This window comes from Etheostoma cragini, chromosome 14, assembly GCF_013103735.1.
Source record: "Etheostoma cragini isolate CJK2018 chromosome 14, CSU_Ecrag_1.0, whole genome shotgun sequence".
In the NCBI taxonomy this organism is placed as follows: domain Eukaryota; kingdom Metazoa; phylum Chordata; class Actinopteri; order Perciformes; family Percidae; genus Etheostoma; species Etheostoma cragini.
This window is the reverse complement of record NC_048420.1, coordinates 22,689,551-22,714,254: the sequence shown is the minus strand read 5'-3', so window position 1 is coordinate 22,714,254 and position 24,704 is coordinate 22,689,551. Positions and strand designations below refer to the sequence as shown.

Below are 24,704 nucleotides of genomic sequence, written 5' to 3'. Positions count from 1 at the left end.
CAAGTGCTTTTATTTATTATATTTATTTGGTCTTCACAATATGCCGAGGGATCTGCAGATTGAAACACAGCTATCAAAGACTATTCTCCTTTCCGAAAGAAAATACTGGACTAGCCACAGCCACTAACAATAAAGCCAAAGATAGCTAGCTAGAAAAGGTAAATACTGTTGGTAGTTACACGCTATGTGACAAAGTTAAGGAAAACAGCGAATTTCCTCGATCAAGGTAGCTACAATTCAGTCACGCTTTTTTTTTTTGGAAAAGGCATCAGATGTCATTGCTTGAAATAACAAATAGTAAAAAAGTAAGCACTAATATTAAACAAGGAATGATATGAAAAGCAGTTAAAAAAAACAGACAATCTTCATCTATAGGTGTAGGTAGGTATAGGTAGAGACTAGCGAGAAAGGCCACAAGGTTCACAGAGATAACATGAGAAAACTCCTACAGTAAAGAGCTGAAACAAGGCAGTCCAGCAAACAAATGTGCATTTAAATATAAAAGGCAAATTGTACACTTATTACAGTATAGTTTAAGTTCATCTCAATCACACACTCATTCATTCCAGTAGGATTATGGTTTTTATCCATCTAAGCGTAGGTCCACATGTGGCTACCAGCCTATTTTTTCTTTACAAACCTTCTGGCTTTGTTGATAAATGTAGCCTAACAATACTTCAAATTAACAGCTGACATTTGCTGCTTACTTTCAATCTTCATCGGTTTTTAACATTTCAAAAAACAACTGTATATCACCTCACAAAGTTACGCCTGTGATGTTACCCTGGGCTTACACACATCTGGTTAGACCATTTGAAGATATGTGATCTTGAAACTGCCTGACAGAACAAAATAGTAACAGATTCTGTAAATTACAGTCCTTTTTAAAGAGTAGAGTCAACAAAAAGTCCTCTGTTTAAAATACATAAAAAGACAGAATCTGCTAAAGATACTGAGTGAAAAACTCTTAATGTGAAAACAGTAGTGTTTTATCAAATGTCGATGTGCACCGTGTGTAAAAAGTAGGGTAGGGATGTGAGAAAACAGTATGCAACATGAGTATTTTGCAATATTTTTATGCCTCACTTTAATATATTAATTGCTCTCTGAACCTTGACGGATGTGGGTTTTATTTGGACTCTGGTCCGCCATGTTTGCGGCCTGTACCCTGTACTTTAACTGTACCCTGTCAGCTGTAGAATAGGCCACTTCCAATATAAAAGTGCCACCATTTAAAAATGATGAAGCCTTTTTCTTTTTTACAAAATGACTTAAAGTAACAGTTTTGACATAAATAACAAAGTTATAAATCATCGGAGTGCTTCCCTTATAAAATACTAGTCTTTGAGCTTTTGGCTGACACATTAGTTTTGGGTGGATTTGAATTCAATTTGGTGTCTTTTACTCCATTTGTGTTCTAATGTTCTGCTGATTGTGCCTTAAATAAGAAAAGCAGTAATCCAAATCCCATGTGTTTGCCTAGAACCAACATTGTTCTCAAAAACATGAAAAAAGAATCATGAATGTATTTTAAAGTGGGCAAAGCTGTCAAAAAATACTTTTCCTGTACAATATACAATGAATGAACTGCAGTTTGTTCAAGGTTTGGTTGAACTTCAGCAGAAATATCAAATATAACAAAAAAAACAAACTGGAATAGGATTAGCACTGCCTAGGTTGAGGTCTGTGGAAAGAGCAGCCCAGTATTTGTAGTTGTACATAACATGTGGGAATATTGTGCAAGTACTATGGACCTAACTTTTTGTTTATTTACTGATCAACAATACAAATGACTTCAGCATTAAAAATACACTCAGAACCTTCATTTCTGCCTTTCACAATGCAGGCGTGAGACTGAAGTTGTGCAACTAAACAGCAAAATGAAACCACTTGGTAAAAACTATTTCCAACTGCAAGTACTGGTCTTGCACAGAAATAACATTCTAGGGAACATGTATCTTCACCAAAACATAGTTGGTAATGAAATAATTAACAACACACTCCTGTGCAAGTAGGACCTCTGAAAATGTGCTCCAGAGTGGAGAAATCAACAACAGATTCAAGTGCTACAGCCCTACGGAGAGCTAAAAAGCCTTGGCTTGGTTTTTGTAAAATTAACTGTACCTTATACATCCCCCAGCAGGACTCTGGCTGCTCTGGAACCAGTTTCACATCTGAACCTGGTGCAGAACAGGAGTTTGGGTAGATTCCCAGGTCTTCACTTTGAACATGGTGGGTTTATAGAAATACTGACATCAGTCTCTCAGGGTGTTGATGTGGGCGCAGATCTTGAGGGCGGGACCTAGCTTGATGTTCATGGTGGACATGAGATGCTCCTCCTTCAGCAGCAGCAGCGCCTGTCCGTCAATCTCCTGCGACAGGAACTGGGAGGTGAGATCCTCGCAGCCTGCCAAGAGGAGGAAGAGGAATATAAAATGGAGAAGAAGAAATCGGTAAGGAGTGCAACAAATAGAAATCACAGAGAAGGAAGAAAAGAGCAATAAGGTCAATGTAAATGAAGGAGGAACAAAAAAGGTAGAAAACATACAGACGACATGAAATGAGCAGAAATTTACAAGAAAAAATGCAGAGAACTAGGGCTAACTAATTTTTTCTATTCCATGATTGTTTATGGCCTAAACAATAAGCAATAATACATCAGAAAATTGAGCTATTTTGACCCCAAACGTTCCAAAACCCATTCAGTTTAGCTTTCAAAAAACATTGATATTTCAACTTAAATATGAAGCCAGTGCAACATAAAATAAGCATTAATAACACATCAATGACACAGTTGGAGGAATGTAACATTTGGTTTCTAATAAGCACAAAACAGATGCAATCAGTATTTTTTTACTGTGAAAATCTTCCAACCTTGTAGTGAGGAAATAAACTGCGACACGTCCTCCACACTCCACTGGGCGGGGCTAGCCGGCAGGCCGCTGGGTGCAGAAGCGTCCGTCGGGAGCGGAGGAGGCGGCTGGTGGCAAGAGGTGGAGGAGGCGGGCGAGAGGGACAGGGGGTCATCTTCATCCTCCTCTCCACTAGACTCCTCATCTGAGTGGCTGGACTCTGAACGACACTGTGCAGGGGGAGAAGGGGAGGAACCCGTGAGCAAGGCATCAGCAATGGCGTACTGGTTGACAGTGGAAGTCCGTGGTTGCAATGAAGTGATTCCTGGTCTGACTGTGTGTGTGTGTGTGTGTGTGTGTGTGTGTGCATGCATGCACAAAGACCAATCCGTACCAAGTAACACGATGAACGTATATAACAAAAAACAAAAGTGTCATCACTCATATGGAGTCCCCCAACTGGCAGAATCACAGAGAGGTGAGAGAGTGATCCTACTTAGGTGCTTGGTCTGTGGAGCCTGCAGAGCCTAACAGCAGCCACTAGGGGGGGGGGGGGTTATTTTAATTCCAAAGGCCAAGGGAACTTTATCAGGATGTATAGTATCCTGATCCATGTAATAACTGGCCTTTAATAATAAAAATCTGCCTCTATGGGAATTTAACATAGGGGGTGTATACTTCTGCCCCCTGTATTTTAAGGAAGAACATTTATTTATTTACAATCCATTGTTCATTCACAAAGAAAATTGGTGTCCTTAAAGGTTGGATTTTATCCTATTTTTTAATTAAGGCATTAAATAAAATTTCCAAAACATGATTTTTTTTATTCCTCTTTTAAGTCAACTTAAGCATGGTCATGTAAACTTATGAGCACCACTGTAGTAACGCAAGCGGACATTAGAAAGGTAAACAGTGCTCAGAGACTCTTTAGGCAACGTGGTCACTCACTACAATGAGCATTTTTTAGAGGCCCATTTACAATATAGAAGGTAAATATACACTTGAATATTTCCCTAAGTGTATTTTACACATCGACCGACTATGATAATATATGCATGTCAAACTGGGGCTCCTTTTATGTATTTCAATGTGGTTTTACTACATTTGTACGTGACATTATGTTGTTTAAAGTATGTGGAGCCTTCAGAACTTACAAAAGGAAAACTTTTTTTGGTTTTGATCTATGAAACGTGCAGCTCTTTCTCACCTTTACAGGTATGGGTCTCCCTGCTATCTTAGCACTTGCTATTTCTGAGCTAGTCCTTCGGGGGACCCTTCGCCTGGCAATCCCTCCCTCTTCGTCTGAGTTGGAGAGGTGGCCTTGGCCTTGATCCGGAGTGGGATCTTGCGCCTGCCGCACGCAGAAGTGCTGCCTGAAGCTGACGTTGTACCTGGGGAACCAATACATACTGTATCGTAGACAAAGAGTGATATATACAGTACTGAAGCCAAGACAAGCAACACATACAGTTTTCATCTCTTTGCGCCACACGTGGTATATAACCTATACACACGTAGTGGGCAAAGGGACAAATGCAAAGCAGAAAATGTTAAATCATATGCTGACAGCATACTATTCAAAACAATGCAGACAGTGCATTGTTTTTAAAGTGAAACATGTCCGACATAATAAAACATTAATATGGAGCAAATTCAAAAGACAAAAATGTACAGGACTCACTGCACCAAAATTTGATATATAAAACAGCCAGTTTACATGCCATTATCTTAGAGAAAAGGGGATGAAGTGGCACTATCACAGAATTCAACAGAATAAAAAGAGAGCAGAAAACATCCATGCTGTGTGACGTACAGCTGTAGCCACCTGAGAATGCACACACTGTGAGAGAATCTGTCTTCTCAGTCGTCAATTTGTGAGAAGTTTTGTATTTTTAATCGTAAAATGAAAATGTGATGGACAGATAAAACTACAGTGGCTGCAGCTCTCAGCGGTGTATTATCTTTCTAAGATGGCTTCCACTGCATATATTGTATTTCATGCATGTTGAAGTACCTCTTGGCACAAGACATGGAGCAGAACCGTTTGGTGCCCCTGAACTGGCTGGCAGGAGCAAAGTTTTTACAGTACTCACACTTCAGCACTGAGAGAGAGAAAAAAAACAGAGCAGGTGGTAAATAATATATGAGTTGTACCATTTCTTACATAGATAAATAAATGTGTAGCACTGCTATAATGCTACATCCGAAAATCCAGAGACACACAAGGAACTGCAAATGCATTCAAATAGCTTGAGGTATAACCAGCGGGGGGGACTGGGACAAAACTTCAGCCCTGGCACTGTAGCTTATGTCCTTATACTGAAACCCATTAGTTCATATTTGTGTAATGCTAACATTTGAATTTCGGTGTATGTTGAGGATTGGCTGTTACCTGTGGCTGTTGTAACAGTCTCTGATTGGTTAGTGTCTGGACTGTCATTAGTTAAATCCTCACCAGCCGAGTCCTTTACTGAACCACATACCTGTCAATCAAACACAGAAAGCAACAAAACAAAAGGTTGGTGACCATGAGCCCAGGGTTATGAGTCTTATGAGTCCTACGTGGTATAGACAGGCAAAGTCCCTCCCCCTCCAGTGGACCACTATGGGACCTTAATTCGGAATATGTATGGTAGTGAATGGGGAAAGAAATTTTTTGATCCCGTTTGAATTGAGCCGGGGATTACACACGTTTGTCAGTTTAAAAGATAATTTTGCAAGTCATAAGACTGCAAAAAATACCGAATTAGAAAGACTACACACTTTGAAAGTCGCATGGACGACATCTTGCTGAAGCAACGGTGTCCGTCTGTTTCGTTCCAGGATGTAACGTTACCTACACGAGCAGCAGATCTGTGTCGTTCTTTCACTTCTCTGCTGATAAAAAATAAGTAGTCTCTCCCCATTCACTATCATACATTTTTCCAAATCAAGGTCCCATGAGGTCCACCGGATGGGGGGGGGGGGAACTTTGCTTCTCTTTTAGAAACTACAAATCCCATGTACTCACAGGGAAAGGCTCTGCCCCTTCCTGGATGACAAAGCCCTCAATGAGGTGTGTGAGGACGTTGGGTTTAACCACAGCTTGGGGGGGGGGAGCTCTCTCCTCCCGGCAGACCCCACGGGACACTGACAGCAGTGGGGAGGGAGAGGTGGAGGCAGGAGGAGGAGCACCAGAGCCTGTGGGTGTGGTGGTGGTGGTGGGGGGGGGGGGGGGGGGGGGGGGGGGGGGGGGGGGGGGGGGGGGGGGTGAGAGAACAACGATGTATATGTAAATATTGTGTTACATTCACATTTATAAACTTATGAGATATTTCTCTTAGGGGTGTACGATTGAAAAAATATCACGATTTTATTCGATTCCAATTCAATATCGAGTCTCGATTCAAAAAAAACAATTCACAGTGTATAAATGTATTTACTTTTTGTATGTATGTGTGTGTGTGTGTATATATGTCCGTTATTAAGTGTGGATTTGTTATTTTAACATACTGTTATGATGTACTGTATAGTGTGTGTTGTTGTGTGTGATGTCTGTAAGCTAGTGGGACCTTGAAGATTTGTTTTTTTCTTTTTCATTATGAATAAATATTTGGATTTCTATGAATTGATTTTGAATCGGTGGAGCTTGAATCACGATTCAAATACAAATCGTTTTTTTTGCACAACCCTAATTTGTTCAGGTAATGTTATGACCTGCTTTGATGGGATTGGTCGGGAGTGTTGAAGCATGATCTCTGACTGGCTGGAGCCGTGGAGGGGAGGGGCCATCTTCATCATTCGCTGAATTGGAGTCTGATTTTCTTTTTAGTGACCCGGACAACTGCTTACCCTAAAACACAATAAAAAGAAAATCAAACAGAAGAACAGATAAAAAAACAAAACAGAACATCTATAAGAATAGTTGGTCACTTTTATAAAGCTGATAATTACACGGGTCAGGAGCAGTTTTACTTTTATCAGACTCATAACGCCAGGAACACACAGGGCTTAAAATTAAGAAGGAAAACTGTTTAATTGAACTACATCAACAATGTACAACACAGTGTAATCAGTGATCAGCTGACCTGTGGTGTCTGACTTCCCGATGAGTCTCCATTGGTGGTCACGCCAGCGGATGCTCCTCTCTGCTCTTCGGTCACCAGGGGGAGGGAGAGGGAGGAGTGAGACATCGAGGGAGGAGGAGAGGAAACAGAGGGGGCCTGGGTGGAGGCGGGGCTCGAAGCCAGCGGTCCATTCTGACCCTGTCTAGAGCTTTGATTGGCCTGCGGATGCACCTGTGAGACCTGAGCCAATGGGGGACCCTCCTGGGGCGACTGAAGCGGCTTTAGTCCCACCCCTCGGCCCACGACCCCGCCCTCCCTGGAGGCGATGGACGCCACCATGGTGAGCAGGCTGGACGAGCTGCTGAGGACCGCGGCGCCGTCCTGGCAGCAGCTGCCCCGGGCCAGAGCCAGAGCCTGGGTGTTTCCCAGCGTGCTCTGCCTCGCACCCACAATCTGAACAGGGATGTGCGGCGGCTGGGGGGGCTGAGCGGAGCTGCTGACGGGCGGTGGGGCAGGCAGGATGGGAGGGGGGTTCCTAGAAGGCAGGTGGAGGGGCAGGCGTAGCCCCTGCAGTTTGGGTTGGATGGGGATCGGTCCATTGCCGTGGCCGGATTTCTCTGCACCGAGCGAGGTCTTCTGCAGAGGCTGCACCACCAGGGTCTGAGCATTGACCGCTGGTTTGATGGTCGCCGTGCCAACGGGATACCCGTGGGCCTGAGACGCCGCGCTGGACGCTAGGACCAGAGTGTGTGCTGCTGTGGGAGCTGTGGTTCCTGTGGTGAGAGTCCGGGTTCCGTGAAGCAGGAGCTGGGAGAGGGGGATGGAGGACGAGGCACCGGAGGAGGAAGGGTGAGCTTTGAGGTTGGTGGGCTGAGGGTACGTGGGGATTTTGATGTGGGGCGGCTGGTGCTGTGGATGACTTGGCTTAGTGGGGGACTGGGAGTTTAACTGGTGGGAGGGTTGGACCAGGGAGAAAGCAGCTGAAAAGACAGAAAAACTAATTACACACAGACGTCTGTTGCCCTATTCTCACGTTAGGAGTATTAGATAGATAGATAGATAGGTAGATAGATAGATAGATATTGATCCCAATAAAATGGGAAATTGTAGTGTTACAGCAGCAAAGTCTGTCCCAGAGCACAAAATATAAACATAAATGAAATACTAGGATGCAATGTACATACAGTATACATAAAATAAGTGTGCAACTTCTTAAATAGAATAATATCGACATAAACCTATAGTACAGGTTGCACTTAGTGCAGTATTGTGGTGTCTCAGAGTCTTATCGTGAGGGGCATTTGTACTGGGTATGGGAAGTCTGTATTTTACTCAAATTTTCTGACATTGCTGCCCCCCCCCCTCCCCAATTGATGTCAAGGCTCTTTCCTTTGCAATTGCTAATGCTGCCAATACAACCCTGAATCACAGACATGCCAATTCACACTAATACTAACACACAACCACCTTGTTTGGCGAAATACGGCACGTCATTAGCGGTGGAAGTTTTACTCGACAACCTCCGCTTTTATTACAAATGCAAATAGGGTTTAGGACACTTAAACCTGCGTCAACTGATTATAAGCTTATAAGCTCCTAAACTTGATATGGTTGTCAGGTTGTCTTTCCTTTCCTCCCTACCTGAGTCACTCCTCTCTGGGGCTTCAGTCTTCACACCAACACCTTTGGGACTGGACATACCTCGCATGGCTAGATTCTGTACCTGGAGACGAGGAAGGAGAGAATGAAGAAGAGATAAAAAGGCTTCACAGAAGATAGAAAGTTTGTACTCTCCTCAAATCATCAACACATTAATTCCACAAACCTGGTCATTATCTGATTGGCCGCTGGAAGAGGAAGTCGGTGTCACTTCCGCTTGCTGTTGCTGAGCCTGCTGGGTGACGGTTGCTACGGCAGCAGTTGCTGTGTTGCCGGGCATAAAGATGAGCTGTGAGGAGATGGGGGCCCTCAGGGAGCGGTTGACCTGCAGGACGACAAGACGGCTATGAAACACACAGAAAATAATAGTGGTGTCACGTATAAGCTGGAGGTGTGTCTCAATATTGGATACCTCTGTGAGTACATTAACGTGTAGTACACTGTGTACAGTATGTACTCACTAGGGTAGTGTGTAAATTTCGACAGGGTTGTCATCCATCCGGAAATGACTGGTCATCTTCTTTTTAATGGTTAACTGTAACTGGGCAGAGCATTATCGCCACCTATTGTCGTCTGACAAAATATATACCGGCTTGTTTTCTCCCTATCTGACGACAGAACGGAGGAACTTACTGAAAAAAATACATGTATGAATTAAATTTGTATAGTTTGGTGTTTTAATCGCTTCCTAGCCCGCTATTTTCACAAGTTTAAAAATACGTCTGTGGTTGAGTACAGCATCTGGGTACTCCTGGTGCTGCACTTGGCCATACTTTGTCGCACTATGTACGCAAAGTAGAGAGGTGTGTGATTTGAGAGCCAGTATGGGGGTCTGTAGTTCCTGAGAGCTCAGGACCTTCTACCGCTCCACCGTAGCCACAATATCATGGTTCCCCAGGGTTGTGGTTATGCCGTGGCAATACAAATACATATGTGTAGACAGTCAACATCAGTAAGGACGTCACTCATCCCCCTGATGGCATGTTCACACTCATGCAGTCCGGGAAAGACACAGAAGTATCACATCAAGGACTACTTGGCGGTCAAACAGCTTCTTTCTCACAGGTATCAGACTTCTTTAGACAATGTGAACGTTAAAATATTTCAAACTACTCATTTTTATTCTATTTTAGCATGGTCTTAGTTATTTAATAAGTGGGAATCTTGAAATAACATTTGGGCATGAAACTTACCCTCAGGTACATTTGTCCCTGTCCCCCCGCCGTCCCACTCAGCAGCACCGATTGGCTGATTGTGGATGTTGCCGGGGCACCCATGGGACGGCTGCTGGTTGTGGATCCAGATGTTACGATGGCCTGACGAACACAAGATAATGATAATTAACAACTTCAACGTGTAGTAGTGGCAATTTTAGACCCTTTTAGGAGGCCTCAAGTCAATTTCTCTTCAGCCCCCCTAAAATTTATAATAATAAAAAGCAATTATTTTTTTAACCCTTATTTTGTCTTTACACTGACCATGCAACTTTCAGTTTTTTTGGGTCCAAATTCACACGAAAACCTTTTTTTCCACACTTTTGTTGCTTGTCCAGACGTTTTTTTCTTCTTCACTTTTTCTGATGTTTTCCAAAGTTTTCTGCGCTTTTTAATGTTTTTGTTGTTTTTTCCCCTCCATGTTTTGAAGCTTTTTTTTGTCATTTTTGTAACTTTTTTCTAAGTTCTTTCATAAATTTAATGAAAGTAGTGAACTGACGCGTTGCATGGAACCCTCAACGTTATTTCTTTTGACAATTTGGTTGAAAGAAAGACAAATTTCGGATCAAATTTGGTGCACATTTGACGTGAGGGCAGCACAAAGGTTAAAATCAATTTTAGTGCTTCAAGTTAGAGTTTATGAACTTGTCTGTTATTGACAGAGGGTAAACTATTTCAGGTTCAAAGAAACAGGTTTAATATCCTGTGTTGCTGTCGCTAACGCTACGTACCTGTAACCCATTATTGTTTATGTATTTATTCATTTATTTATTCACTGTTATCCAGTGAAATTACTGATTAAGCAGGTGTGTGTGTGTGTGGGTGTGTGTGTGTGTGTGTGTGTGTGTGTGTGTGTGTGTGTGTGTGTGTGTGTGTGTGTGTGTGTGTGTGGGGGGGGGGGGGGGGGGGGGGGGGTCAGATTCTCATTAGGGGCTGAGCCCCTTGAAAGCTCTAATCCTAGAATGGCCCCTGACATGTAGTATGTTGCATTTTACGCATTGCTTAAAAAGGTGGGTCTGCTAAGAGGAAATATAACGGCGATACTGAGTTTTCCACGCTATTTAAGAGACAGAGAGCAGCCATTTTGGTGTAAACAGTGGACAGTACATACAGCGGTGGTGCTGGTGGTCTGAGAAGAGCTGCTGCTCGAAGGACTCGACTGACGGCTGGCAGCCAGAGTCGCCTGGAAGAAAGAGGAAGAGAAGAGATTTATGTTTCAGTCTACTCCAAAAGAAAACCGGGATGTTTACAGCTAAACATGACTCTTTGTTTTGGTCACAAACACCATTTTGAACATGGAAACAGCAAATGTGATATTATAAATACATAAACTGTTGGCCTTGTTTATAAGGATGTGGCCATTTCATTTTGTTCTGTGATTCCAGATTTATAAGTTTGTCTTACTTTTTTGTCGTCTTTCTGACTTTCTCTAATATTGTTTTTCGTTGTCTCTGTAAGATCCTTTGTGAATCTTCTGTCTTATAAAAATAGACTTGGTACATTATATGACATATTTAAGCTACATTTTCAAATGAGATAACAGACCTTTACCTGCTGCACGGCTGCCAGGTTCTGCAGCTGGGCGTTGTTGATCTGCTGCTGCAGCATCAGCTGCTGGAAGTACTGCGCTGCATTCGGCTGCCTCTGTAACGCCTGCAGGGCCTGGAGGAGGGAGGAGACCAGAGAACAATCACGGGGCAGTGGAGCCAATGATAGGATTAAAAAAAGAGAAAGAGAGAAATAGAAGACAGGAGGATAGGAGGAAAAGAGACAAACGTAGTTTATCAACCATTCTGTTTCCTTTCTTCTGACTGCGGTTCTTATCAATTCTTTGAGTTGTGGAGTTAAAACGAGTCACATGCTTATTTTACAGATATTCACAGACGATTCGATGGTGATTTACAGTGTTACGTTTTTTTTTGTAAACGTAGAATAAAGCCACATTTTAGAACGCCGCCTACTCTGCTCAAACAACAACATGCGCCTAAAAGTGGAAATGGAAACCAAAACGTGCTCATGTTACATTTGGAACCAATGATCAGGTTCAAAATCAAATTTTCCTGATAAATATGGAAAATGTAATTTAAAATTTAGAAGATTTACTGAAGGACGATGTAGGAGAAAGGGAGACGGAGAGGAAGACGGCGGACCTCTAGCAGAAGACGTGGGAGCGAAGGAGGAAAGAAGCAGGAGAATTTGTAAAAAAACAACATAAAGAAGTAGAAGAAAAAGGAAGTACAGCGCCATGAAAAGAAGAGAGAAGCGGAGTAAGAGAAAGGAGGGCAGAGGAAGCAGAGAGGGAGGGATGCTGCAGCCTCCCGCCAGCTGCCTGATGTATGAGCACGCTCGTACAGTAATAAGTTGAGAGATGAAAGCGAGCGTGGCGGGCTGGATTAGTGTGTGTAGGGTGACAAAGACAGATGGCTGTGCAGGGCGACAGAAGCCTGGGAAAATTACACGGCGCCTCCGTCAACCCTGCACGACTCAATCTCCTTCCTCTCCTCCCTGTTTCACTCACTCCATCACTTTCTGTCCTGCAGCTTAACCATAAATCATAAACTATGCAATCGCCTGATCTCATGTATACACAAAACACACACTCAAATATGATGATGAATCATTTTACAATGAATAATTTTCTTCAACACTGTTGAGTGTCAAAAGGAGAAAAAAGCAGCATTAAGGGCAAATAGAAAGCCTTTAAACTATAAACAATGGCATCAACGTGACCAGGCTGGGTCACTGGTAGAGTGGGCGCACATGCTCTGAGACGTTTATCGACTCAGAGGTCCAGGGTTCAAATCCGACTTGTGACAATTTCCTGCATGTCTTCCCTCTCTCACTCCCCTTTCACACCTAACTGTCCTGTCAAAAATTAGAAATGCTTAATATATTTAAAAATATATTTAAAAAACTCTTTAAAAAAACAACAACAGTGCATTCGACAGTTCACACACACACACACCTACCTGCACCGCCTGTCTTTCATACAGAGACATAGAATTAATTGGAGAGGGGCGGGAGCTCGTCCCAGATGCAGCGCTCCCATTGGTCGAAGCCGCCTGCTGGCTCTGCTCTCCATCCGTCTCCATGGCTGCTGAGGAGACAGCGGAGGAGTCCTCAGTCAAACACAGAGAGAAAGACACACTTTACTTTCTCTGTGAGAGCCCAGCTGATGAAAAACCCCCCCGACACTGTTCCTGACAAACACCACCTTCACTGAGAGGAGACTCACTACATCACCGGGTGGAGGATGTGAACACCGACTCAATAAATCACAGGGTGGAGGATGAGAGCACCGACTCACTACATCACCGGGTGGAGGATGTGAACACCGACTCACTACATCACCGGGTGGAGGATGTGAACACCGACTCACTACATCACCGGGTGGATGATGTGAACACCGACTGACACAGAGGGAACTTGTAGACGGATGTTGATGATTACTGAGGTTTTCCTTAGATACTTTCAACATCTTTAAATTTGACCATAATACAGTGACTTACAAACAAAATTCTCCAAAGATAGAGACTGGACACATAGAGACAGGCCGATATTATCAACCGATATTAGGCACTTCCCGAAATATCGGGATCGGCATTTATCATGGCTGGCTTGGTTAATAAAGCCACTGAAAAGCCAACGTACCCACCTTAATTTGTGGAATTTTTTTTTTTTTTCCATTTATGGGTGTAACTTCACCAATAAACACTGAACAATGAAGTGTCAATAAAATGCCATCACTGTCAATATAGCATTTAGACTGATTTCTCTCTATAATATCAAAAGGTGTATATTACCTGCACAATATCCACAACATGTTTGTTAAAAAAAAAAAAAAAGAGAGAAACAATACCAACTCCCATGTATCAGTTAAACATAGTTTTCAGTGGTGTGAGAAAAGGTTTAGTTTAAAAGGTGCATCACCGCGAAGATTTTGACTACGGTTGTGTTATTAATGGAGATTTGATTGTGATTTCAGCTCCTAACAATCACAAAAACAATGTAATCAAAACCAGTATTTGCCACATTACATTTTCCAAGTTAACTCTTATTTTGTCTTGTGTTCTGAAGGGGAATTCAGAGTGGGATTATTAAGTATTAGGGGAATTTTCACTGTTAATTTGTTAGTTAAATAAATGCACCAGGCTTTTGAAAAGAACAATTATGAACACATAACAAAAATCTTAAAAGTGGACAATACTGACCCTATTCTTTTTTCCTTTTCCAATAAATCTTCCCACACACACACACACACACACACACACACAGAGCTATTCATCAACAACTATGTTCATCTTCCAGAAACAAACAAATAATTATTTCATTTTTGTTTTTTTTTCATTTTTCTCATAACTTGTTCAGCCTGTGAGTGTGGACTAAGTTTGGGCCCACTTAAATCTGGTGTAGACTAGTCTGCTTTTCATCCCTGCAGCATCTTTATTACCCCCGCACGCGCGCGCACACACACATATATGCAACGCACACGCACGCCATTCTGTCTGCACTGCTAGCTTCATCCTCCTCACCCTAAAAAAAAAACAGCTTTAGCTCTTTAGCTGTAGCATCATGTGAGAGCCAGACACGGGGCTGCTGTTAGCTAGCTGCCCTCCATGTTCCAGACCAGTTACCACTGGCTCCACCGGAGGCTACTCCTCCTAGCATCCCGTTAGCCGCCGCCGCCGCCGCCGCCGCTGCTGCTGTCTGGCTCGTTAACGGGGCTCTCGGTACGTGCTCACTGCTTACCGTGACCGGTCAGGCTTTCTCAGCCTGCTCCTGCACCGGCTGCCCGCTGCCGAAGCCCTGCAAGCGGCTCACCGGTCTCTGGAGTTTCTTGACGGTGCTCCTTTCTTTCGCTTCGCAGGACGGCTGCAGCAGCAGTGGAGGCGGAGGTGGAGGTGGTGGAAGTGGAGGTGGGGGTGGTGGTGGTGCTTTCACTGTTTTGCATAAATTTGCAGCTGATGGTGCTGTTGGAGGGAAACGCCTCCTTTTTTCCGCTGCTCTGCCTTTTCCGGCGCGACGGGATGACGAAGCAGCAGGACGGAGAGAGGGAGAGAGAGGGAGAGAGAGAGAGAGAGAGGAGGACGTAGACATAATAAAGTCAGTTATCAGTCAGTTATTATGTCTATGGAGGGGGACACTGACACTCCTCGGCCCGCGGCCCATTCAGGGCCGGACCGAGCCCTTCTGGGACGCTCAGCAGGACTTCACCCCTAATGTGCACAGATTCTAATTTGATGTAGTTGTGGACAAAACCACACCAACCTAAGGGATTACATGCTTTAAAGTGTGAATATTTTCCAACATGGGCCCCTTAAATTGTTACAAATATAGTAACCATCACTTTATGAAAATCAAAATCATTGCAAAAAGAGAAATCTGTACAATTTATGAAATACCCCATCTCTACAGTCTCATTCATGTGACAATATCTTTAGCTGAATCATAGATAATGATCCCTACTTTCTTTTCAGTGCCATCCAATTTCCTGAATTTGGAATTAATATTTTTAATATTAGCCTATATTTTAATTGTTTTAATCCCCTGAATCCCAAACTTCATGATAGTGCCTTAAATCAATTTTAAATCAAGTTTCACACAGTAGTGTTTTATATACTTGTAACATTAGTTCCTATTTAAGGACATCTTAATATAATAGCTGACTTCGTCAGAAATAAAAAATACGTATCAGCCTGTAGGCGTAGTGTTTTTGTAGAAATTGCTTCATTATTAATGTTGTATCTTCAGTACTAGATTTAATGTATTTCACATTTACTGTATCAAGCAGCTAGACTGTAAAATTAATAAGTAATTAACTCACATAACTTTCACTTACTTTCAACAGGTGTCCTCCAGCAGCTTTATTAAAGGTTTGTAGTTTTAAAACATGTGATGCTGCCGAGGCTGAGATCTTCTGACTATTAGTCTCCAAACTCTCCAAAAGTGCTGAATCCTACACTTCCCATAATGCAACACCATTTAATCTTTTGTTAGACTGTAGTCAACTCACATATTTAAAACCCCATAACCCCAGTTTGTGTGTGTTTAAGTCTCGAAGCCCAAATCAACATGACCATGGTTATATTTTACATTTTACATGGCATTTTGCAACTGTATTAATATATTAAATTCCCCATTGTGGGATCAACAAAGTCTATCTTTTCCTATCCTATCTTATCTTGATATGCCATTTATACTCAAACACACCCAAAATGCATATATAAATATATATATATATATATATATATATATATATATATATATATATAAATTCCTAGAAAGAGAATAAAATATCTCAGTGCACATTCACACCATGTCTCGTTACATGATGAATATTTTATTTAACAATATTATATCTGGTACGTACAAACACAACTGAAACAAAAACAGTTGCGTGGGAGGGGGGGGGACTGGTGTGGCACAGAGAAACAATAAAAAGCCTGAATATTCACACTGAAGCCACAATGTCGCCTGCTCAGTACATTTCCATCATATTACAGACACAACAGCTGAGGTTACTCTCCCAAAACTCCCTGACGGAGTCGTCCGAACCCCCAAAACATGTTGTGGGTATCACTTAATAATCTTATCTTAGTCTCCGGCTGCCACTGAAACAGCAAAGCACACAGACAAAGGTTGTACAGTATGTGTCTAGAATCCCTCCAGTCACACACATTGGATAACAGTGTGTGAATGTGTGAGCTGCAGAGAGGCACAAACAGCGGACTTACAACACATGACACACAGACACACAAACAGTACATTTATTCACACACATCAGGACCAAACAAACAAACACACAAACATGGATCACAGCAGCCAAAGCACCTGGATTAGAGTTAGCATCACTGGTTCCAGAGCCGTGTTATTCTCCCTCGCAGCTCGTAAAATACGGACGCTTAGTCGTTGGCTCTCAGCACCAGAGACGGCGCAATAAGCACCCCTCGGCCCCCTCAATAGAATAGAGTGGTATGAAAGGGCAAACTTCCACATAGGGAGGTTGGCTGGGATGAATGATTCAAACAACACAGGACTTTACCCCGGAGACCAGGGTTCATGTCCAACATGCCACTGAAACGTTCATTTTATAACTACAACCACCTTCTTTACCTAAACCCAACTGTCCCGTTCTTCTTCTCCTAAACCCAACTGTACCGTTCTTCTTTACCTAAACCCAACTGTACCGTTCTTCTTCTCCTAAACCCAACTGTACCGGTCTTCTTCTCCTAAACCCAACTGTACCGTTCTTCTTCTCCTAAACCCAACTGTCCCGGTCTTCTTTTCCTAAACCCAACTGTACCGTTCTTCTTTTACCTAAACCCAACTGTACCGTTCTTCTTTTACCTAAACCCAACTGTACCGTTCTTCTTTTACCTAAACCCAACTGTACCGTTCTTCTTCTCCTAAACCCAACTGTCCTGTTCTTGTCCCGCGTGTCTCGTAAACGTACCTTTTGTAAGCCCACCTACGATCTTGTCCTAAACCTAACTGCGTCAAAAGTGGCGACAATAGTCCCAACCAGATCTGACGCTAAAGGAGACTTTTAGCGCCTGATCAAGCGTCCATATTTTACGCGATGGGAGAGAGAACGTGTTGGTTATTATGCAGTTTATTTTGCCAATTTAATCAAAGATCCAGCTGAATAAGACGGTGTTTTTGTTAAAAGGCAGAGAAATATATATATTTGCCTGTAAAATATACCATGTTTGGAATTTATTCCTTGGCTCAGCACGTTGGGAGAAGTCGCCATGGCGTGGACTTTTAAACGAGAAACAGAAAAGGAAGACAATATGGCGACCTGACAAAACTCAACTACCATTAGCAGCTCTGAGTAGAAGACATGATTAGGCACACAGATAAAAGTACATGGCTGTGATTGCGGGATGAGAAAGACATGAGGTGAAAGAGAGGAGACAGAAGTGTTAGTCAGTGTTGGACGTTCACACACAGAAAAACAGCTGTCTGTGCCACTATTTAAAGAGACATTAAGCTAAAATCGGTCTGTTCCTTCCTTCCTTCCTTCCTTCCTTCCTTCAACAAAATAAACATGTGCACCCCAAAAAGAAAAAATAATGCAAAAGTGCAAGTCAACATACAATGGTACTCTTTTAAAAAATACATATTTACAAATGAATACTCTTCTATCTTTGTACATGAGTGGAGCGTTTTGAGTTCGTACATGTGCGTGAAGCAGATGGCGATGGTTAGGAGTAGTGGGCACCTGGGTCCACACATTTGCTTCAAATACTTTTGTGATTCGCTGAATTCAGCTGTCTCTTAGAGCGTCGGCACACCAGACAACGTTGCTTGAATTCTGGAGCATTTGGCTTTTAAATTTTAAAAAACAATGAAAGCTTCTTTTTTATTTGCCTCGATTTTTCCAAACTGCAAAATTATCCAATCTGCTTGGATACCAAGTTGCTAACTATCTATCGAACAAGACTGCTGTCATACGAGAATAATTTGCAATCCCTGATTCAGTTGTAAATGGGCAGTTTTAACTACAAACAAAACATGTTATATTTTCAAGGTCGGCCGGCCACAGACCTGCACCTTAAACTTAAGATTCTTGTGGATGGATGTGACACACCAAACCCAAATCTCTCCTAGTCTAAAGAGACATTTAGGCTCTCTTTAGCCCATTTTAAACATCACATTAAACAATCAGTTTTTTCACTTTTACCTCTGAGACACCTTTTCTTCACCTCAGGGAAAAATGAAAGAGACCAGCTTAAATCTCGGAGGTATTTGAAATTGCGACATCTCAAAACGCAAACCCGACTGGGCAAGCTGAGTAATGAAAAGCATTTTAAATCTTTACTAGACTCAGGTTTTTGGTAAAGTTCAGTGTCAGTGCCCTATTGCAGGAGCAGTGCAGGCGTAGCAACGACAGAAGCGGGACCTTGCAAGGAGAATACAACACTGAACACCACCATGAGAGGAGGGTACCTCGCACCTCCGCCAGTGCAAACACAGCACGTCACTATCATCCACAAACACAGCAACGCACAAGGAAGCCATGACTCCGATAATTATCTATCTATCTATCCCATCACTGTAGGAAATATTCATCTTAAGAAGTCCTTTTACATCGCATCAAATGAGTCTCATAACAAGTGAAAACTATCCACAGAGTTGTTTTCAAATCAGCTCATCAGTCAGTATTTCAAAACAAGGCAGATCCATCCAATCAAATGTTACACTTCAGTTCAAATCACTTGAAATACTTGTCAAGATAAATATCTTCCCAGTGTATCCAAAACAATAAATAGCCTACATATATAAATAAATAATGTTCTCAAAGTGCAGCATGAATTCCTGTAGTTCAAAAAACTATTTTCTTAACTAGAATCACTATGTAAAATATATACTTTGTGTTATACACTTCTACACCAAACGTACTGTACAATGTTGGAAATGCATACATATGTAAAATGTTGACAATGCTACACACACGGCTGACTTTTCAGAAAAAACTTTAAAACTTAGACAGACCCGACAAATAAAGCCAGAAACACACCGGTGTCTGATTTTAAACGCCTGCAGACAACAAAGAAGGATATTTTGGTGGTATATACAGGACAAATTGTTAATTGTATTATCTATTATTATTATCTAATAGGTATTTCCAGTTCAGTGCATTTGGGCTTTGGATGTTATACAGATGTTGAACACAATCTACAAACAATCTATCTATGTTGGATCACAACAACGTGTCATATTGGCATCCTGAAACACGAGGAACAAGTCAGCACATCTGAAAGTTTCAGACCAAAATGCAATATTCCTTTCCAAGAAAAAAATTATTTTAATAATTTTGGCCTGAAGGCAGATTGTAGTTTCAGTTCTTAAACAATTTCCAAGATTTCCTGCAGTTTGCCCTGGAGGCAGAATCTTATTTGTTAGAGTTAAAGACCAGAGGGTGCAACTTCAGAGCGTGGGATTACGTTTCCTGTAACCTCTGTTCTCTGAATATCACCATGGTGAAACACCAAAGTGAATGATTGAGTACATGAGACTACTACTGCATTTGGAGCACGATAGATTACGTCCAATGAACAAAAGTTTAGAGACAAAAAAGGTTCTGTTAAATAAATAATAAAAAATCTGTTTGTTTGTTTTTTTAAATTCAAGACCACACAGGATGTCCCTTGACAATTTGTTAACCTTTGACAGGGGGGACGGACTAACAACTCTTTTGGTTTTGTATTTTTTTTAAAGATTAAAAATTAGTTTAAAGAATAATACAAATCCAAGTCAAAATTGACAGAAGGGACTTAGAAAATCGGCCTGCTACTTCAGCACCACGGACAGGGCCGTGGATCGACCCAAACTGCTGAGGTTTCAGAGGCGTGGTCGGGGCCGTGGATTCTAACTTACACTCACCTCCGTCAGTTAAAGGACCAACGAGTCAGGCAGACTAGACTAACACATTCAATTCAACAACCCCTCTGCCTCGCCACTCTCTCTGTTACTAGGACATGGAGAGGGGGTTTGGCAGGTTAACAAAGGGGATGCACTATGGTCATTTAGCATCTCCCCCCTTAAATCACCTGGAGCCTGTACAGGTGAAGGTCTACAAATCGGCTAACTCACAACTTAGCATTCAGTTGGCAGGAGGAACGGCACACTTCATTATATTGGTGTCTCTCTTATAGTTTTGGCCTTTTAAATTACTTAAAAAATGATAATTCTTCCTGCATCCAGGGAAGCTCTGCTTTTGAATACTGTCTGAAAAACTAAAACGTCAATCTGTTAAATTCAAGGTGCTATAAATGCCCCGATGGTCATAATATTCTGGTTTTCAAAATGGTGGCTATCTCATTGTGGAATGACACTCTTTGCTTTGATTTGAAAAAAACACTTAATTTTCTCAGATTGTCATAGAGGTCAACACAATAAGATAGTCGTAGTCCTCATTTCCCCCTTTGTGAAAATGGGAAATTATGAAGAAAAAAATTAATGAATCAATACGATTAGTCATTCAAATCCATCAACAGGAACCATAGTCTTCCACTAAAGTGTTGTTTACCAGTCCTTTGACCATGCAAGCACTTCCTCTTTAGTTTCCTGTTTCATTATCAGCTCAGACATTGTTTAGATTGCAGAATGCAGATTTCATTAGGACTACTATCTATTCCAATAACAGCTCGGCCAGATATATGCAGTCGCTCAGGTAAATATAGTTGAAAACTATTATTCTGTTATTTTGACATAAAGCGCCGTTATAGGCTCAATATCTTCTACATTAGGGATTGTGGCGTTAATGCTCGCTTTGCTGCTTATCAGGTTAGTAAAGTGCATCTAAATAGCGAGTAACAAATGAAGTTTATAGTGTTGGACTCTACCAGAGCAGGTAAAGATCACAACACACTCATTCTGCTTTCATTTCATTTCTTGGGTCTATTCTGGAGGAAAGCAGTACGTTTCTAAATTTGCTTTAGTGTATTATAACTATATTCTTTATACAAAAATCTATTTCTATGGTGATACATACTAATTGTTTTCTTGATAAAATAAATTATACATTGCACATTACCCTACTGTAATCTACATGTGTATAACAATTCATTTAACATGTAATTGTCCACAGGTCACAGTCATTAGCAACAGTCATGATTAAACCAGATTGTAATCATTTTCCAATACAGTAAAGCACTAATGCACACAGTTTAACAATAAATTAACATCTTTTCCCACTATATTTTTTCCTATTCATTAATCAGAATATAATTTGAGCCAATGACAAGTTTTTTTAATACTAAATGTGTTTTTTTTGGTGACATAAATGTAGAACTGAGCGCCAAATTGGTTTACCTAAAATCTAAGAACGAGCAAGACAAGACCTCTAAACAAGAGCACGGGTCGCCTAAACTACAGAAAGCTTTGACCACCGATTAAGCATTCAGAATGAATGAAATGGAGACCTGTGGCTAATTTCCCATCCTGACTTTAACAACCAGAAGAAAACACGTTTGAGATTACACGTGCGGACCAGGTGGCGATTAAAGTTCAGTACTTTGGCGTTTGCTAAAAAGCTCTCCAGTCTGTCAGCTGGTAGTCAACAGCGAGAACGTAGACCTATGATTTGAGAACACTTCCGGAAACATCAACAAGATCTAACAGATAAAACAAACCAAAGGAAACTACAGGGTGGAAGTACAAAGGTGTATTGCACTAAATTATCCACTGTAACACCTGTCTAAACTTAAAAAAAGGAATGAGGAAGAAAACGTGCATCATTGCTCTACATGTCTAACTCACACTTCATGGACCTGAACTCAGAAGTGAATGGAGCCGTCTGGAAACACCTGCACAAAGGCGTGTGCCTCTAGTCTACCTATATCTATAGTCTCCTGTTAGTAACAATTTCAATTGACACAAGCTGCGTTTGCCGTGTTTTAGAAGAAAATTGTCTTCCTGACTACACACACAACTCACCCTTTCAATGAATGTAGCTTAATTCCTAGGAACGTACAGTAGATATTATCTGTGGTATTGTGCAGCGACTGCTTCTCTTTCACAGTTAAGGGAGGGATGATTTAAAAGAAGGAAGTGGAGGAAATGTCACAGAAAAATAAAAAGGTTGAAGGAGTTACCGTAAAATCAGAAAACTGGATCGTTTTTGATAGTTTGAAGTTGATAACGCTGTTTTTCTCTGTAGGTCTGTTTTAAAAATGATTTTGCTTCTATGGTTCCAAGGTGGCAAAACTGACAATTTACAGCAAATCTTTGTAATCTCAGTGGTTATTCCTTCATTTATAACCCCCTTCAGCCATTAAACTCTATCTACAGCGGCTCTACAAACTCTCCTGCGCTGTGGAATTGGATTTCTCCTCCAGGGGCGTGTTTTCAGCTGCAGGAGGCGGAGCTGCAGCCGGCGCCGCCACCAGCGGGACCTTCTCCTTCACCGGCGTGGCGGGCAGCGTGGTGGCGGTGCTGGCACTGGCGGGGGGGTCCTCCACAGACGAGGAGGTTAGAGGCGGGACGCCGCCGAAGCTGCGGGCGATCTCGTCGAAGGTCTTGCCCCTCGTCTCTGGGACTTTGATGAAGGTGAAGATGAAAAAGAAGATGAGGAAGGCGGTGAAGATGAGGAAGACCCAAGGCCCGCACCACTCCTAAAGGGGAGAAGAACCGAGAACAGAGGCAAGTCAGACTTTTATCGGGGTTTTAAGCCCACAACGTCTCTTTAGGATTAGGTCTGGTTATGGTTATGGTTATAGTTATGGTTAGGACTAGGGTTAAAGTTAGGGTTAGTTCTCACGGCTTAAAAAATATATATTTATATATACTAGAGAAGGAAAAAAGTAAATGCAAAAGAGAACAGGAACTACAGAAATATAGTAAAAGATATACAATATTTATAAAAATGTGATCAAATTTGAAGATTTTATACAACACAAAAGATCACAGAAGGTGAAATCAAGCCAAAACAACCACATAGTGAATACTTAATAACGTTATAACAATAAGACAAAGCCAAAAAACAAATACAAAACAAAAAGAGGGGAGTGTTATTGAAATACTTTATTTGAGATGTTCTGGCGTTTTAATTAAATATGATCTTTAAAAAATAAATATATATATATAATAATAGATATATATAACAGAGAAGTGAGAAATGAGAAAAAAGAAAGACAAATATATTTTATAAAAATAATCCAATGTGCCCTAATTGTTTTTTTGGGGGCATTTAAGGCCTTCAATATGTACGACAACTGTAGATAAGAAAGAGGAAAGAGAGAGAGAGAGGGGGAATAACCTGCAGCAAAGAACCACACAATCTATATATATATATATTTTTTAAATAAACAGAGACAAAGCACCAACAATGGAAGCTCAAAAAAATCCCCAAAACAAAGTTAAAACCAGGGCGAGCGCCCCCCACTCACCACTAGTTTGGGGAAGCTCATTCCAACCAGGAAGTTGGCCGTCCAGTTGCAGCAGCCGGCCACCGCCATGGCGGCGGGGCGGGGCCCCTGGGAGAACAGCTCGGCCACTATGAACCATGGGATTGGACCGGGGCCCATCTCGAACATAGCCACAAACAGCATGACGGCGACTATGGCCATGTAGCTCATAACGGGAATGTCCTTCTGCTCAAACAGATGGAGAGAATGCATCAGACAATGACGTTTTGATGAAATGATTTTTCTTATCTTATCTAATGTTTATTGACAGCATCGGTTGGTGAATACACAACTCTTCTTGACATAAATAGCTATTCATAACCTTTAATAATGACAGGAAATCTGTTCTACAGATAAGAAAAACTCTAACGGACTGAAAAGCAATTGATTTTATAATTCTAGCACCAAAAAGTTAAATGGTCATGTGCAATTTATATCCTGTAATAAGAGATTGATACTTGGCGTCCGTGTATCAATACTATGCTGTATCAATATTTGGTTTGAATGCCCCGTTCACATAACTTTCCCCATCCACATTTTCATCTTAATCCATGGATTATGTCTCTTTATTTAGTCAAATTAGATGTAATCACATGTCGAAGTTTTGTTTTTCTTTTTATTTATGACATTTTTTTACACTTTTATAAATTATTATGGTTTATTGACTAACGTAACCTTTTAGCTGAGGTTCTACTGAATTTAAGGATATGAAGCATTTGAAGACACTACAAGAAATGCCACAACTATAAACCAAAACACCAATGTAGGCAGTGGTGGACAAAGAGTTGAGTTAACGCTGTGACGGTGCTGACACTCACCAGCAGGAGGGAGATGGTCATGAGCACGGCGCTGATCGCCATTCCACCCAATCCCAGGAGGTGCAGAGTCCTCCGTCCCGCCTTCTCCACCAGGAAGAGCTGGAAGACAGACACAGGAGGCTGTGAGTCGCCACACACACACACACACACACACACACACACACACACACACACACACACACACACACACACACACACACAC

General features: G+C 41.7%; 2 protein-coding genes and 1 long non-coding RNA gene across 7 annotated transcripts in view; all 3 read right to left on the bottom strand.

Moving 5' to 3' along the window:
- Positions 1 to 19: 19 nt before the first annotated feature.
- LOC117956432 (polyhomeotic-like protein 1) lies at positions 20 to 14,800 on the bottom strand. Of its 5 annotated transcripts, none has more exons than XM_034891489.1 (15): positions 14,521 to 14,800; positions 12,741 to 12,868; positions 11,317 to 11,433; positions 10,883 to 10,954; positions 9,751 to 9,873; positions 8,724 to 8,882; positions 8,540 to 8,621; positions 6,920 to 7,878; positions 6,549 to 6,684; positions 5,863 to 6,032; positions 5,245 to 5,335; positions 4,867 to 4,954; positions 4,060 to 4,261; positions 2,875 to 3,082; positions 20 to 2,407 (listed from the first exon to the last, which is right to left on the bottom strand). In XM_034891489.1, exons 2-15 carry the CDS (start codon positions 12,861 to 12,863, stop codon positions 2,256 to 2,258), a joined length of 2,682 nt encoding a protein of 893 aa, XP_034747380.1. In that variant the 5' UTR covers positions 12,864 to 12,868; positions 14,521 to 14,800; the 3' UTR covers positions 20 to 2,255. The 5 variants fall into 5 exon arrangements, with proteins under 5 accessions (XP_034747380.1, XP_034747382.1, XP_034747381.1 ...); XM_034891491.1 differs by having other exon boundaries at positions 11,323 to 11,433; XM_034891490.1 differs by having other exon boundaries at positions 12,741 to 12,865.
- Positions 14,801 to 18,132: 3,332 nt separating this feature from the next.
- On the bottom strand, positions 18,133 to 19,399 carry LOC117956953. Its single transcript, XR_004659406.1, has 2 exons — positions 18,502 to 19,399; positions 18,133 to 18,450 (listed from the first exon to the last, which is right to left on the bottom strand). It is a non-coding gene; the product is annotated as an uncharacterized LOC117956953 (long non-coding RNA).
- Positions 19,400 to 19,644: 245 nt separating this feature from the next.
- The window catches only part of LOC117956952 (solute carrier family 2, facilitated glucose transporter member 1-like), an 18,688-nt gene continuing 13,628 nt past the window's right edge, over positions 19,645 to 24,704 (bottom strand). Inside the window, exons 8-10 of the mRNA XM_034892351.1 lie at positions 24,503 to 24,638; positions 23,667 to 23,870; positions 19,645 to 22,892 (exon numbers count right to left, since the gene is read on the bottom strand). Of these exons, the coding sequence (XP_034748242.1) occupies positions 22,575 to 22,892; positions 23,667 to 23,870; positions 24,503 to 24,638 (658 nt within the window). The 3' untranslated portion in view covers positions 19,645 to 22,574. The remainder of the gene's footprint in view (positions 22,893 to 23,666; positions 23,871 to 24,502; positions 24,639 to 24,704) is intronic.

Bases quoted from the DNA above. Each gene is read 5' to 3' on its own strand.
- LOC117956432 (XM_034891489.1), bottom strand. From the start codon at position 12,863: ATGGAGACGGATGGAGAGCAGAGCCAGCAGGCGGCTTCGACCAATGGG. The intron at 4,955-5,244 runs GTAACAGCCAAT...TCTCTCTCTCAG, and splicing joins GACTGTTACAACAGCCACAG to TGCTGAAGTGTGAGTACTGT. The intron at 4,262-4,866 runs GTACTTCAACAT...TCTACGATACAG, and splicing joins TCCATGTCTTGTGCCAAGAG to TATGTATTGGTTCCCCAGGT.